Source organism: Coccinella septempunctata, chromosome 9 (genome assembly GCF_907165205.1).
Source record: "Coccinella septempunctata chromosome 9, icCocSept1.1, whole genome shotgun sequence".
Taxonomy (NCBI): Eukaryota; Metazoa; Arthropoda; class Insecta; order Coleoptera; family Coccinellidae; genus Coccinella; species Coccinella septempunctata.
The window spans coordinates 19956688-19971891 of record NC_058197.1 but is presented as its reverse complement, the minus strand read 5'-3'; the positions used below and the strand labels follow the sequence as shown (position 1 = coordinate 19971891).

The following is a 15204-nucleotide window of genomic DNA, read 5'->3' as shown; positions in this document are numbered from 1 at the left end:
AAAGCAAGTTATTGGCACTTACACAAACTTCAAAAAACCGTCTGGGAAAACGTGTAGGGAATGTAAACTTTCGCGTGTTTCTGTTGCATGTTTTCCCCTTGTTTATTTAAGAATTTCTTCTGTCAACATATATCATTCAGAATCAGATAGGTTCAGCAGAAATAGAATGTGAGAATGATAAAAGGAGATAAGTGGGAATTGGTGAGGAAAAAGTTGACTTTTCGTGTGATTCTGCTAAATTGGTGCGATGCATACAAGTCCTCCTTCACTTTAAATTGTCAACTTCTTCAAATCAACCAAATCATAGTATTGTTTGCTTCAATCTTATCGGTTTCGATTGAAGTACTCCGACTATTCGAGTCTTACAACGAATTTTCATGAAAGTTTCGTTCCTAAATGGCTCCAACGATCAAAGATTCGTCCGATAATAATTTTTCAATACAAAACTCGAAGATTACCTTTCGAATTGACTGATAAAGATTCGATAAACTTCCATGTCGAATCGTTAAAATCGCTAGAAATCCCTAAATCGTGTTAGAGCTCACCGAAAATATGTTCAAGTTCTTCCTTACCCTTTCACTTTTGGTCCTTCTCAGGAATGGAGAAGCCAAATTCGATTTCAATGACATCAGGGATGTTATCGTTAAAAATGGAATATTCAACACGACGATAGCAATGAGTGAGTAAAAATTGAAATTTTAGAAAAGATTTTTTCTAAATCAAGGTTCAGAAGTGTCTTCAACCTTCTAGAACAAGAAAGACCAATGCAAATTCCCTTAAAGATGGTTCAAATGTTTCAGTGATCGACGCCAGTGCTAAATCAATCCCAAATGGAATACTAAGAGGAAATTTTTACAATTTAGGATCATACGATGGATGTCTAGCTATAGAAGATAAGGTGGGAAATATCCATGGCAAATATTGCTATGCAACTTTATCGATAATGGAAATATCTCCGCTTTTACAAGAAAACCAAAAACAACTTACCACAATGTATGAAAGTGTACAGAAGAAGAAGAAGGTAATAATGCAGTTGTTCCCTACGTGAAAAAATGGTGGAGGCTCTGAAAATTGACAATTATTAACGAACGAAAATATCAAATTTTCCAGAATTTAATGAAGAAAATTAAACCTAGCCTGGCTGATGGCAGTGATTTGGGTTTTCATTTTGGCGTTTGCGTAACGAATGAAGTAACTGCAGATTACCTCAATGACAAAGTACCAGGGTTGGTTTTTGACGAAGACCTTTGTTATCCAAACGAGAAGAAGCTAGAAACAAAACATTGGATCGCAATGTAAGAATGCTATTATTGTCTCCTTCCATCGCAAAATATTCACGAAGAAATTCTGTTTTTCAGAGGTGTATTAGGATGTCTCGTTACCCTCTCCCTTCTTTCTACAGTTTATGATATTATAATTAATCTTTCAGGGAAAAGTAAGTCTTATATAACAACCAATTCAGTTCGTATTTTTTTATTATCTCTGTACCAACAATTTTATGATCATATCTTGTTCTTAGAGCCCAACACAGCTATTTCCTCTTTCTCTATTTACACCAATGGCAAACAGCTCTTGAAATCCTCCAGTAATGAAGATCATCTCCTCTGTATAAATGGTTTAAGAGTGCTCAACATGATCTGGGTGATCGTTGGCCACGTGTATGTCAACTATCTGTTGGCTGGTGCTATTGATAATTGGAAGGATGCCTTTGACGTATGTACTAAGATATACCAAATCCTTCTTATTTCCTTCTTGGTTTCAGTGGATGGACGATGTTGGAAATATGGTAATTATGGGAGCAACAGTATCAGTAGATAGCTTCTTCACCATTGGAGGATTGTTAACCGTTTATATCTACATGAAATCGACTGAAACTGACCTGAAAGAAAGTGTCAAATCGGTGCCTTTAATGTACCTTCACAGGTATTTGAGGTGAGTCAAGTACAGAGTGAAAAAACGCTGGATAATTATTACAAGTACACTAGAGTAAGAATCCAACCTCGAACTTTCGTAGATTAAACATTGACTCACATAGTGGTTCAATCAATATTTCTTCCACAGATTGACCCCAGCTTTGGCTATCCTAGTGATGGTGTACGCCACTGGTTTGATCGAATTTCTTGGGAATGGACCAAGATGGGGCCTAATGCATGAGATGGCTGTGGAAGGATGCGAGAAAAGATGGTGGTCAACTTTGATCTACATTCAAAACTATATGGATTCTTCAGAACACATGGTAAAACTAGGAAAAAATTTCAAAAGCCCAATGTTTCGAGTTTTTTTTTACTTCAACAATGTTTTCAGTGTGTGGATCAATCCTGGTATCTTTCTGTCGATATGCAGCTATTCATTCTTTCCCCTTTGATCTTGATACCGTTGAAGAAATGGCCCAAATATGTGTTGCCAGTGATGGTTTGTCTAGTTGGGGCTGGAGTAGCCATTCCTTTCTACATCGGGTATTCCAACAAGTTCACAGGGTTGGTTTTGGGGTAAGGATTAACGGAGGGAATACCTCAAGGCTCTGAACTTGGTCCCTTTTAATTCGATCATTTTCAAGGTCTACCACGACAACTTTTATAAGCCAATATTACTACAAAACGCATGCTAGATTTGGACCTTATGTGATAGGGATGCTGGCTGGTTATTTCATACATAAAATGAAACGAAATGGGAAACAAATCAAATTGAACATTGTAAGTCATGTTGGAAAATCTCTAGAAGATGTTTTCAGGTCTGAAATTCATGTTGCAGATTGTATCGATCATTTTATGGGCCATAGCAATTGGGGCATTGATTGCTTGTATTTTCGATGGATATAAACTGTTAAAGGACGATGAAAATGCCGTATTAGATGGACTGTATGTCGGATTAAACAGGTCAATTTGGTCCTGTGCTATTTCTCTCGTCATCATACTTTGCGTTTCGGGAAATGGAGGTAAAGTAAAAGGCATAATAAGTGTGAATAAATAATTTATTTTATTCATTTCAGGACTGATAAATACTTTCCTCTCATTGCCAACAATGCAGTTTCTTTCTAAGCTCTCCTATTCTATGTATCTGGTACATTATTTGGTCATAACTGCAGTTAATTTAGCAGCCAGAGATACAACTCATTTTACCAATTTTGAGGCCATTTTTCAGATTTTCTCATTTTTCATACTTACCCTTTTAGTGTCAGTAGTCTATACACTTCTTTTCGAATCTCCTATGATAATATTACAGGGGAAAATTCTCTCGAAAACGAGGAAATGAAGGAAAATGATATAATGTTTTGTGAGACTATTGTGATTGTTTATTTTTACTATAGTTTGTTTTATTTTGTTACTGTTTTCAATAAAATGTTATTCGTATTCTAGACATGACGTTTTTATGTTGATGATCTATTCATCTGCTTTTTCGACGTGTCTATCGAGGCAAAACTAAGTTCAATAAACACTTCACAACAAAATAAAGTCGAAGAATGGTCTGAAAATTCTTCCATTTCTCTAATAGCTATCTACTTTTGTACCTAATTCGATACTGATTAAACTGAAACACTTGTCCTGGCCTACAGCTAGCTCGAGGAACGAACTTTGAGTTTCAAGAACTGACCCTTGACGAATATCTAATAGCCGATTCGCTATCTCCAAAAAGATTGGAGGATTTTCCTATTAAATCGTGGAAAATTCGAAATTCCACGACTTGACCCAATCAGATTTTCTGATTACACGTCAAATAGGATGATACTGAATTTCATCCATGCCCAGATGTTAGATCCTGATTGAACAATGATAAACTCGTCGATAAATAGATCTAAGTGAATAGGAATAACTGATATCATGGTAGAGTGATCGTGAAGAGTAACACAATGTTTCGGTTTCTGTTTTGCCTTCTGTTTTTTAACGGTTTATCCCATGCCACTGTCTCAGTCGAGGAGATTTTCGAAGATGGGATACCTGAAGATTGTCTGAAAATCTACAAGAAGTTGGATCCTCTTGTCAAAGTGAAGAGTGAGTTTTACGATTTTCCTCTTATTTTTGTTCATGTCTTGGGGTTTCAGTGTTCGATGCCACCTCCAAATTGATCACTAACGGTTTGATGGATGGGAATTTTGTGGATCTAGGAGATTTCGATGAGTGTCTTTCCATAACTGACGATAAAACCGATGTCGTTGGAAAATATTGCATGGCCACAGTGGACCTTAATCATTTTCTAGCTAATTTGAAACCATCCAAGACAGCTTTAACCTCGCTATTGGTCAATGAAACTCAAAACGTGAGAACTTGATGGAACAAAACAATCATCGAAGCAAACCACCGTTTTTTTTTTCAGAAAATAGCGAAGTTAACAGATTCTAAGCTGTATGGGAGTACGATGTCTTCAATGATGTCATTGTATACCACTTTTGCCAGGTTTGGGGTGTGTTTACCAGACGAATGTAAGGTGGATAACATAGCTTTCCTCAAAATTAACGAGGAGAAATGTTACACAAAGTACACCAATGAAGACATGGATTTATTCCCTTTCTTCGTACTGTGAGTTGAAAAACTGTAGTTAATTTCCAAGTTAAGTTGATATTTTTCAGGCTGCTTTTATACGTTATTATTTTGATAGCTGTGGTTTCCACTGTTTACGATATAATACTCCAAAATGCATCAATGAGTAAGTTATCTCTTGTATCACATAATTGTTTGTCATTTAACTTTTTCTTTCGGGGTTATTAAATTTTTTTTTGTTCTTTCTAGAGCCGAAACATGAGATTATGGTGGCATTCTCTTTGTACACCAATGGAAAAAAGCTTCTTTCCACAAATAGGACCTCCAGAGAACTGAGTTGTTTGTATGGTATCAAGGTTTTCAGCATGATGTGGGTGGTGCTAGGTCATAGCTATCTAAATATGTTGACCACCTCGGTCGACAACATCCTGTACATCAACGATGTGAGCATCCGCCAAATTGAATTGTTTTGTGCCACTCTTGAACCTTTGGACCATACCAAATTCGTTTTTTTTGGTCAAAATTGTTTAAAAATGGCATTTTTCTAAGAAAGCTTCGGGGAAATCCAAGTAAAACGTGAGAATGCAAAATGCGTTTCATTCACGAAACCACTTGAGATTATTTCATTCTTATAAAACACGTTGAGATTGATTAAATTTGAATACAATGATGCTTTTCAATCAAATTAGGTGAACGTTTTATTTTTTTAATTATAAATCGTAGTAATATCTATTTTGAGACGATGACACCGATGAATTTTCGATTTGATCCATCTTTAAAAAGGGAAAGTTATTTCTGATCATCAATTTCCGGAAAAATTATTTTTCACTTGGAAAACATTTTTTTTTCAGTGGATGGATAATCCGATCAATATGGTGGTTGTATCGGCAACTTTATCAGTTGATACATTCTTCACCATAGGAGGTCTTCTCACCGTATACGTCTTCATGAATTCAAAACCAATTGAAACTAGGGAGGCATTCAAAAAAATACCCTTCTTGTATTTACACAGATACCTGAGGTGATTACATTATTTTCCAGAGAATCTACTAGGAAGAGAATTGTAAATCCTTTTTTCTACAGGCTTACTCCAGCGTTTGCCATGATGGTCCTAATTTATGCTTCTGGTCTTATCAAGTACATCGGAAATGGTCCGAAATGGTACACTCTGGATTCTACCATCGAAACTTGCAAGGAAAATTGGTGGCTGGCCCTGCTTTACGTCCAAAATTACCTGGATTACTCAAAAATGGTGCGTTTTCAATGGGTAGTTTTTATCTCGAGTAACGGAATTTTTTGAAGCGTGTTTCCGACGATATAAATTTTGTTTGTCCCTCGATTATTACCGAAGAAAATTGTATTGTGATATCGATTTAAACATCAGGAATATAGGATATCAAGGAGGTATTCTAAATAAAAAAAAACTAATAGAGAATTCTGTATGACGGGTTGTCTACCACACGTTGCCTATATCCACCTAACGGCCGAAGCTATAAGTAGAATTCGATGCAACCATAGAATTCTGCTTGTCACGAGTAAGTTTTAGGATTCCCCGGTAGATGTCTAACAGTCAATTCCACGAAATATTCGAATTAATTTTGGTTTAATATTATCGAAATTCAACGTAATCTACGTGTTTTTTTCAGTGTGTGGTCCAATCTTGGTACCTCTCAGCGGACTTCCAACTATTCATCGTCACCCCTTTCCTCTTGATACCCCTGAAGAAATATTCCAAATACATCATGCCATCCTTGTACGCTGTAGCTGTTGCTGGAATGATTGTACCTTTCTTCATTGGATACACGAATAAATGGACTGGAGTTGGTTTGGGGTGAGTGGTTTCGAAGAAACTACGAATTTTTTGTTAAATTTTGTTCAATTTTCAGCTCTATAAGTAACAGTTTCGCTGATAACTATTACTTCGTAACGCACGCGAGGTTTGCCCCTTATTTTATTGGTATGATCGCTGGTTATTACGTTTACGTTGCCAAGAAAGGGCCCAAAGAGTTGAAACTTCAGAAGGTGGGTCGAAATTTTAAATTGCGATTCAGAAGGCTAATCTAAAAAGTTTCTTTCAGCGATACTTAATACCCTTATGGATCCTAACTTTGGTCGGTATCATCGGTTGCATCTTCGACGGTTACAAGCTGATAAGAAACACTGACAACCAATGGACTGACGGCATATACATGGGCTTCAACAGATCCGCGTGGTCCATCTCCATCTCACTCTTGATATTCTTGTGTTCCACCAACAATGGAGGTGAGAAGTTGGATTTGTTTTTTCTTCTAGATTTCAATAACAAAATTTTCAGGACCCATCCAGACGTTCCTGTCTTTGCCGTTGTTTCAAGTCGTCTCGAAGCTGACCTACTCGATGTACCTGGTCCACTACATAGTCATCCTCTGCGTCAACGCGGCCTCCAGGACCGAGCTACATTTTTCGAATTTCACAATCACGACCTATTTCATCACTTACTTCGTAATAACCCTCACGATCTCCGTGTTTTATAGTCTCATATTCGAATCTCCAATGATCACGATAGAGAGGATACTCTTCCCAACCGACAAGAGGAATAAAACAAGCAACGAACTCCCGAAATGAGGGGAAATTGAAAATTTTGAGACTGATTATATTATAGGTTTTATACAGGGTGTTATTCCATCTCAAACTCTCCCAAAATTACCTGGGTTTGAGCAAGAATTAGATTTTAGTCGTCTTGTCATCAATCGGTGAACTCAAATGTTTATCATTTCCCGTATTGAATCGATTAATGATAAGATGAAGAATGACCCTGTATAATGTAGGTTTAAGGTTGAATTTTGGATTAAAGAATTAAAACACTGAGATATTTATGAATTTTTATTAAAAAAAAAATTTTAGGATTCAGATGAGAATACAGATGACGATAGATGGAGTATAATGAGACCGAAATTGTGCAATAACTTTGTACTTAGATATCATTATCGAATAAGCATAAATAAGATCAAGCTTCAAAAAAAACAACCCACTTCACGTTTTCCACAATCAGGGAAAAAACAATCACGTACTTTCGAAGAAACAATATTTCACTAAAATATTACCTAGAATATTATGAAAATGTCATTCCTAATAATTAATTGCTAACGGTTTGGTCCAACAATCCAATCTGTAAATTTTGATATGACGATCTGAATTATTCACAGACAGTTTTCACCCGCGAAAACTTCCGATCAGAATTCGGAGGATTGGTCCACAATTGGTCCTAATCGAGTTGTTCAAGCCAGAAAAAAACCGGATAAATACAAGAACGCTAGAGATGGAAAATCAAGTTTCGCAAACTCAACGATTTCAACAGACCGTGAGAGAGGAACGAAGGTTACAGAGAAACATAGTCAAAGTGATAAAAAAGTTTCAACAATCAAAACAAACTTCAAAACAGCCCCGATCGCATCGTATTACAAAATATATAACTATGGATAAAACTCCAAAAACTTGATTTTCCAAGTTTGACACTTATCTAATCACAAAAAAGTGACAGATTACGTTTACTTCCTCGGAAAATAAACAACGAAGAAATCACTAAATCGATAGCGCAGGTGGAGATATGGGAAGTTAAACTGGCACGGCGTGGCGTCTAGGCACTTGAAACGGTCTTAAAACACCTACGAAAAAAAAAAAAAAAAATTAAAATCCCACTACGACGACGATCACGAACCTGGACTCACCAAAAAACTACCGCTAGGTCGCGGCCACCGGTTTCCTCTTCACGTATTTGACCTGCTTGGGCAGCAGCTTCTTCAGCCAGTTGTACTTCTTGGGCTTGGTCTTCTTCTCAGGCTCGCAGAAGCTGATGCTGTTGGCGCTGGTGCTCGGTATCAGGTTGACCTCGGGCAGGATGTGGTCCGCCTCCGACTTGGTCAGGTCGACCAGGCTGTTCGACTTGATCGCGACGTTGGGGGCCCTCAGCCTGAACTCCGTGTCCCTCTGCGAGTTGTTCTTTATTATCAGCTGTCTGGGTGGCTGGTCCCTCCTCACCACCCTGAAAATCCGGGCGGTATGTTAAGACGGGCCGAGTTAACCCCAAACGTCAACGTCAGTGACGTTGACGTTTGAGGTTAGGTTTGTTCGATTTAGGTTAGGTTTGTGATTTAAGTTCAAATTAAAGTCAATATCAGTTTGTTCGAAGTTAGGTTAGGCTAACTCCAAATGTCAGTTGGTTTGAGGTTAGGTTAGGTTAGGTCAACCCTAAATGTCAACGTCAGTTTGTTCGATGTTAGGTTAGGTTTGTGATGTTAGATCAAACTGAAGTCTATATCAGTTGGTTCGAAGTCAGGTTAGGCTGAGTTGGCCACAAACGTCAACTTCAGATGATTCGAGGTTAGGTTACTTTGGGTTAACCCCATGTCAGTTAGTTCGAGGTTATGTTAGGGTTGTCATGTGGGGTCAAGTAAACCTAAGGTCCAATTTTACCAAACTGTGATATTTCTGCTTGAACTCAGATTTAAAAATTAAAACTTTTTTGAACATTGACATCTGCTTCGTCTAAGAAGTAAGGTAAGGAGAGTTGAAAATCGACAAATCACACAGACATTAAAATTTAACTGAAATTATGATGCGTAATCGAAATAAATCATCGACTTTCTTTCTTTAACGTCAATTACGACTAATCTCGGTTCATATCCTTGGTGAAATTAGCTGGTTATACGTTAGGTTAGGTTAAGTTAACTTCAAACGTCAATGTCAGTAGATTCTAGGTTAGGTTAGGTTAACCCCAAGGTCCCCCAAACGTCAATGTCGGTTGGTTCCAGGTTTGGTTAGGTTAGGATTGTAATGTAAGGTCAAGTTAACCCTAAACGTCAATATCAGTTGGTTTGAGTTAAAGTTAGGTTTGTGAAGTAAGGTCAGGTTAACCTTAAACGTCAATGTCAATTGGTTCGAGATTATGTTAGGTCATAGAGGGAATGCACTGAGCATTCCCTATCCGGCTGTAGAGTAAAAATGGCAGAAAATGTGAAAGAGACTACCGAACATGCAGCCAGTCGTCGTATTTTTCTAGAATTTTGATTGGTCCACACTCATGCCTATGTCCATAGAACATATTGCATAGCTTCCTCTCTTTATACAGAGCAGACACTTTTGTGTGGCTATTGCTCAGTCTAGTTAACTCCAAACGTAAATTTTGTTCAAGGTTAGCTCATGTTAGTGAAGTAAGATTAACCTCAAACGTCAATGTCAATTAGTTCGAGGTTGGGTTAGGTTTGTGAAATAAGATCGAGTTAACCTCAAACGTCAACGTCAGTTGATTCGTGGTAAATTCTATGGGCTCCTACCTATTCGAGGCGTTGGCCGGGGCCTTCTTGGTCTTGATGGACTCGTACAGCTTATCCCAGAAGTTCCACAGCACCCTCGGCTTGGTGTAATCCAGCATGAAGTAGCACCGGATCTCGGGCGGCATCACCGGACAAGGCTTGTAAAGGCACGGTATGATCTTCCTCTGTTCTACAAACAAAGAAGAAACGCCCGATAACCTCAGCGTCTCGCCCCCGTCCACCCGTCGTACTTACCGAGGCTCATGGCCTGCGTGAAGTTCAAGAAGAACTTGTTCATCGGGCTCTTGAAGAAACTGGGCGACAGTATCACGATCAGCTTCTCGCACCGTTGCGATATCAGCCTGATGATGGCCTCGTGCTCGAACAGGCCGCCGATGAGGTAGTCCTTGACGCAGAACTTGAGGCTGTACTGCTTCTCCATCGTCTCGATGACCTCGGTGGCGAAATCGATGTCGTCGTCGGCGAACAGCACGAACGCGTCGTACTGGATCAGCTGCTTGTTCTTCTCGATGTGCTCGACATCGTCCACGGTCAGGATGGAGTTGTCCAGGTCCTGGTACAGCGGGGACTGCTTCTTGTGGTCCTTGGGGTGTTGCACGTGGAACTCGATGTCCTCAGCTGCGACAGAAGAAACGTCAAACACGTTCCGCCCTTCGAAACAAGCTCAAAGAGTATTTCCCCAAATTTTAAGACTCTCCCACTATCAGATAACCAAAAACTGTGGCTCCCAATGAAGCTGATTTTTTTTTGGACGACCCCCGTACATTCCCAATAAATTCCAACTCTTATCTGGAAAAAATTGGAACGTTTCACCGGGGAAAATTAGCGACAACAGGAAGCACACGCTTTAATTAGAGCAAAACGCGAAATTGTTCCTCAACGAGTGGTACAGTACGAAGTAATCAGCTTGATAGGATAATTGAATTTCCTGTAAAAGGGGTCAACAGCGGGTCGTTCGAGACTGGCAAATTCGCAAAAGTCCCTTCATACAATAGTCCACGGAACGATATACAGGGTGAACATTGGTTCTATCCCTGACGCTGAAAAGTTTTGGAAATTTTTTCAAAATTAATTAAACAGACATCTAAATGAAGTTTTATCAATTCTTAACCTTGAAATTATTAAAATTTCATCATCCAATGCTATAATAGGTCGAATTCAGTTTCAAATTAAAAATACATCAAGTGCGCATAAAATTTCTGGTAGAGCAACATAATTTGAATACAATTTGTTTAATTATTGTCGTTATGCACAATTCGTTATTCCAAACTTGCTGGAGAGAAGCCAAGACCTCAATACTTAACAATATCGAAAACAAAAACTTCAATTCGTTCTTAACGAAATGTTACGATAATCAACTAAAAATCAATTCACCTATAGGAGTACTGATATCCTCGACGACGTCCCAGCGGTCCAATTTCTGCAAGAAAACAACCATCCGACCTATAGTAGCTTCGTTCCCTTTAGCTTGCCATATTTTCAACACTTCCTTCATCGGGTCGGAGCTAAACTCCCAGTTGGAAATCAAATATGATTCTATAGAACATAACTCGGCGAATCCTTTCCAGTTCCTTAAGAATGAAAAATCTGATGATTACTTTGCTCAGTCCATATGAATTTAAACTAATGATCTTAATGACAGTGTGATATTTGGATCATTTAAATGTTCAAGGTTGACACTCATGATTGAGGTTCGTTCTTTGAGCGATGCAGTTCTGAAGATAATTAGGAAACGTTCCATGTTACACCCAAAATGTGATCATGACAGGTCATAAGACTCACCTACTGAGACCTTCACTTGTGTTAATAACTTTAGGTGGATTCAATTTGGCTGAAAGTAACTTCATAGTGTTATTTCTGAGGACGCTGATGGGATGGGAGGATTTCAGGTGCTCTTCGATATCGTTCTGTTCTTCCATGATGAGTTTTTTTAAATAAATTAATAGCTGGAATACGAATGTACATAACCTCAAATCAAAACAGACCCTGATGTTTACTCACAAATGGTGAGCTGTCTCAATTCTCCATAGTCTTCGATATGATGGCCATGTATGAAAATGTCGAAGTGCCTTTCAAATGAATTCTTCGAAAATTGAGAATTGTAATAGTATTTTACTGAAATCGTACCTAGGCTCTGACATCTCTTGCTTGATTATTTTGGATTGATCTGTCAAAAACATGTCATGTCATAAACGTCAGGTTTTTTCTACATAGAAAAAATATGGACACGTTCCATTTAATTCCTGATATGATTATCGAATAAGGAAAAGTTATGTAATTTATTCAAATTCTGATTTAATACGTATTAGTTACTCAATTCAGAACACTCTTGCAATCGTCCAAATATTATTTGTGGTAGTGTCATAGAACGCCCACATCAGTGGCGTGGATATTGATGAGTAAAAGGGGTTATTCGGATGAATAATTATTATGAACTTGATTCAGATATGGATGAATTAAACAAGTGAATACTTAAGAAAATAGATTTATTGAAATTTCACAGTGACGAGTATTTAAACTTTGCTTGCAGTTTCTTTGATAGCTGCTTCGATTTTCTTGGTTCCTTCAACGATGGAATCAAGGACAACTTTACCGCTGGCTTCGAGGTCACCCTTAAGTTCTGCAAAACAAAATCATTTAGAATTTTTCAATACGACATAAAAGAAAATGTAGAGATGAGGGTTTGATACTAACTTTCTGCGTCAGGTTCCATGGCTTTGATGACCTTGTTGACTTGGTTGATGGCTTCGTTCAAGTTCTTGTCGAAGGCCTTCTTGAGTTCTTCAGCCTTTTTCGAGGCATCTGGACCTACCAATTTCTTCAAAGAGTCGGAAGTTTTGGCTAATTCAACTTCAACAGACTTGACCACCTTTTCAATTTCTGGTTTTTTGGCGTCAACCTTTTGAACATAAAATAATGAGCAAGTTTTATTTAAATCCGTAACTGCTTATCAGTTATTATTATATTAATTCGGAATAAAAGAACATGGTTATTTTAATATTTTAATATTTTGCTAAAGATATAATTTATAATAAAAATTGAACTATTCAAGTGCATCAATGAATCATTAGCAGTGTTAAATCTTGATGTTGAATACATCCAGAATAAGATATAACGCAAGGAATTACTGATAATACGAAAAATAAGAATGTATCAAGCCATCAAACTGGTAATCTTTCAATATATTAGACTAGATTTATACTGTATCTGCATGCAAACTACAGGAGCTAATTTTCTACATTAACAGTTTTTTTCTCTTGACTTTTAGCAATTCTTCCACTCACGTCTTTCTTGACTTTTTCAACGAAGGCGTCGAGGTTGGCTGCGACTTTCTTAGCGTCGGTTTCGATGGTGTTGATCACTTTTTCGGAAGACAAGCTGCTCAATCCAGTGGCGTCGGCGAAGTCCTTCACGGCCTTACGGGCATCTTCAGCTAGTGTGTCGAAGACGTTTTGTTCTGCTGGGGCACTGGCTCTGGCCGAGACCAAAGAGGCCTTAAAAAAATTGGAAATTCATTATAAAATAAAAAACGTCCTAAGGAAGTATGCTTCGAATTGTTACGTTCCAGAGAATTGGAATTTTCTGCATCTATTGGAATCTCAATTGTATTTTTTTTTTAACATTGACAGGCAAAAATGACCTATGAACTTAATTCAAAATTGTATACGTGCATTATAATTTTGGACTTCAATCAGTCTATTTGCATTCCTGTTTAAATAAATGGAATAAAATATAATGAAATTAAATGTAAGGTTAAGGGCAAACGAAATAAATCTAAAATAATAATTAAGTGAAATTTCACACTGGATAAAACCTACCAAAATATATCTGATTTTGAAGAGAGATTGAGGAGATATCAAAATTCAATCAATAGCATAAATTATTGTCACCCAATCGAAAAGTTGAATTTTTGATGGAACAAAGAACAATGAAATATATACTGAATCTACTAACCTGGAGAGCAACAAGAGCTACAAGAGCTACAGCGAAGTATTTGACCATTTTGAAGACGTTATACAGTTGTCGACGCAAGTCACAAAGTGCCTGTTAATTTCAAGTTCCTGTCTTTATATAAGAACAAACTATGCCGGACCTTTGAGTCCTTGATCTCTCTTATCAATTTATCATTTGCTGTCTTTCTATTCTGGAGTTCCATATGATTTGAACCCTAAATATTTATAAGGATGATACCCTTAAAATATTCCATTAGTGGACGAGATGTTATCTTTTATTCTTGACGGGCAAACACAAGAAAAAACTTTTAATGGACAAGAGGATAGGGTCAGGTAAAATTTGGGGTTCAAAACGGTTCTTTGTCTTTCACATCGTTTATTTGTGGAATCTTTCCATTTCCACGATGAATGTACCAAGATATTTGAAAATATTTCGGTGAAAATCACACAATTTTTGTGTGTTTTTTATTTATCATGGGCGTTCATCCTTTTTCGTCTACTTCATGCCTAGCTCTGTGCTGTAAACAGGACCTCGAAACTTTTTATATCGAAAAATTCATGAAGAATATGACCTATATGTGTTGTTTCGATATCTTAATGATGTCAGCTATCTCCAAAGCCTTTTATTCAAAACGCGTTTCGGTGTTTTTTTGAATCAAACTCTTAAATGTACTTTGGAAGGGTTGAAGAGTATTGAGTGAACGTTTTATCTAATTTCGAAAATCATCTTAAACAAATTCTTGTTATGTAGTATATGTATTTCATAACTGCTGGATTTTTTGCTGATTTTAAACGAGTAATTCGAAGAAACTGATTAGAAGGTCCTGTCTGATGGTGTTTTCGATGTATGTTTGGATGTTTACATTTTAAAGTTTTATCTTGCAGTGACCTCTCAATAAAAGAGCGAACGATTTTGAGAAATTCGTAGAAATTGAGAGGATAAACAATGGAACTATTTCCCAAGATGAATTTTTTGAATCATTTATAAGATTTTCTTGCTCTGGCTCAAGTGTCTTTAGATATTTTCATGAAAAAAATGTTTAATAGGATGATAAAGCCAAGACAAAACACTTTCTATCGAAATGATATTCTTTGAACTGTTTCCTTAAATAAAAAATAACAGGTGTAATTCTGTCTGCTCAAAATGAATCATCATTTTTAACATTTCCTATCGTAATCCATTGACCTCCTAAGATAAAGTCACATAAACAACGACTTAAATTATCTATCAAAGAGGAAGAACTCCATCAGTTTACGTAAAATTATATAGTCCGATTACGTGGACCAGATAAGAGGAGCTGTAGTAGAAAATGCAGAAGATGATCTGGCAATGGTAGATTGAATTTAATTGAAAAAATTCTTCGTTTCCGATATAATTTGGTGAAATAATCGAAAATTGATTGTATTTAAATATTGATCTTACATATGTAACACAATCTACCTACTACAAGTCGCTACAAACTA

General features: G+C 37.2%; 6 protein-coding genes across 8 annotated transcripts in view; 3 read left to right on the top strand and 3 right to left on the bottom strand.

Moving 5' to 3' along the window:
- The window catches only part of LOC123320324, a 376599-nt gene that overhangs the window by 118086 nt on the left and 243309 nt on the right, over nucleotides 1-15204 (bottom strand). The window lies entirely within an intron of this gene.
- LOC123321156 lies at nucleotides 471-1048 on the top strand. Its single transcript, XM_044908661.1, has 2 exons — nucleotides 471-679; nucleotides 801-1048. The coding sequence occupies exons 1-2, from the start codon at nucleotides 553-555 to the stop codon at nucleotides 1046-1048; spliced, it is 375 nt and encodes a 124-aa protein (XP_044764596.1). The 5' UTR covers nucleotides 471-552.
- Nucleotides 1113-3355, top strand: LOC123320241 (nose resistant to fluoxetine protein 6-like). Its single transcript, XM_044907495.1, has 9 exons — nucleotides 1113-1295; nucleotides 1359-1435; nucleotides 1520-1713; nucleotides 1763-1932; nucleotides 2062-2236; nucleotides 2305-2489; nucleotides 2558-2693; nucleotides 2752-2935; nucleotides 2990-3355. Exons 1-9 carry the CDS (start codon nucleotides 1117-1119, stop codon nucleotides 3250-3252), a joined length of 1563 nt encoding a protein of 520 aa, XP_044763430.1. The 5' UTR covers nucleotides 1113-1116; the 3' UTR covers nucleotides 3253-3355.
- On the top strand, nucleotides 3706-8120 carry LOC123320231 (nose resistant to fluoxetine protein 6-like). Its single transcript, XM_044907478.1, has 11 exons — nucleotides 3706-3989; nucleotides 4040-4254; nucleotides 4312-4514; nucleotides 4565-4641; nucleotides 4725-4918; nucleotides 5327-5496; nucleotides 5559-5727; nucleotides 6122-6306; nucleotides 6362-6497; nucleotides 6554-6737; nucleotides 6790-8120. The coding sequence occupies exons 1-11, from the start codon at nucleotides 3848-3850 to the stop codon at nucleotides 7077-7079; spliced, it is 1965 nt and encodes a 654-aa protein (XP_044763413.1). The 5' UTR covers nucleotides 3706-3847; the 3' UTR covers nucleotides 7080-8120.
- On the bottom strand, nucleotides 7325-11968 carry LOC123320257 (myeloid differentiation primary response protein MyD88). 2 transcript variants are annotated; one of them, XM_044907522.1, is made up of 7 exons: nucleotides 11789-11968; nucleotides 11570-11733; nucleotides 11162-11358; nucleotides 10022-10405; nucleotides 9788-9956; nucleotides 8187-8496; nucleotides 7325-8120 (listed from the first exon to the last, which is right to left on the bottom strand). In XM_044907522.1, exons 2-6 carry the CDS (start codon nucleotides 11704-11706, stop codon nucleotides 8196-8198), a joined length of 1188 nt encoding a protein of 395 aa, XP_044763457.1. In that variant the 5' UTR covers nucleotides 11707-11733; nucleotides 11789-11968; the 3' UTR covers nucleotides 7325-8120; nucleotides 8187-8195. The 2 variants fall into 2 exon arrangements, with proteins under 2 accessions (XP_044763457.1, XP_044763456.1); XM_044907521.1 differs by having other exon boundaries at nucleotides 7325-8119; nucleotides 8183-8496; nucleotides 11789-11967.
- LOC123320302 lies at nucleotides 12257-13899 on the bottom strand. The gene is made up of 4 exons (XM_044907595.1): nucleotides 13742-13899; nucleotides 13072-13281; nucleotides 12482-12686; nucleotides 12257-12407 (listed from the first exon to the last, which is right to left on the bottom strand). Exons 1-4 carry the CDS (start codon nucleotides 13787-13789, stop codon nucleotides 12301-12303), a joined length of 570 nt encoding a protein of 189 aa, XP_044763530.1. The 5' UTR covers nucleotides 13790-13899; the 3' UTR covers nucleotides 12257-12300.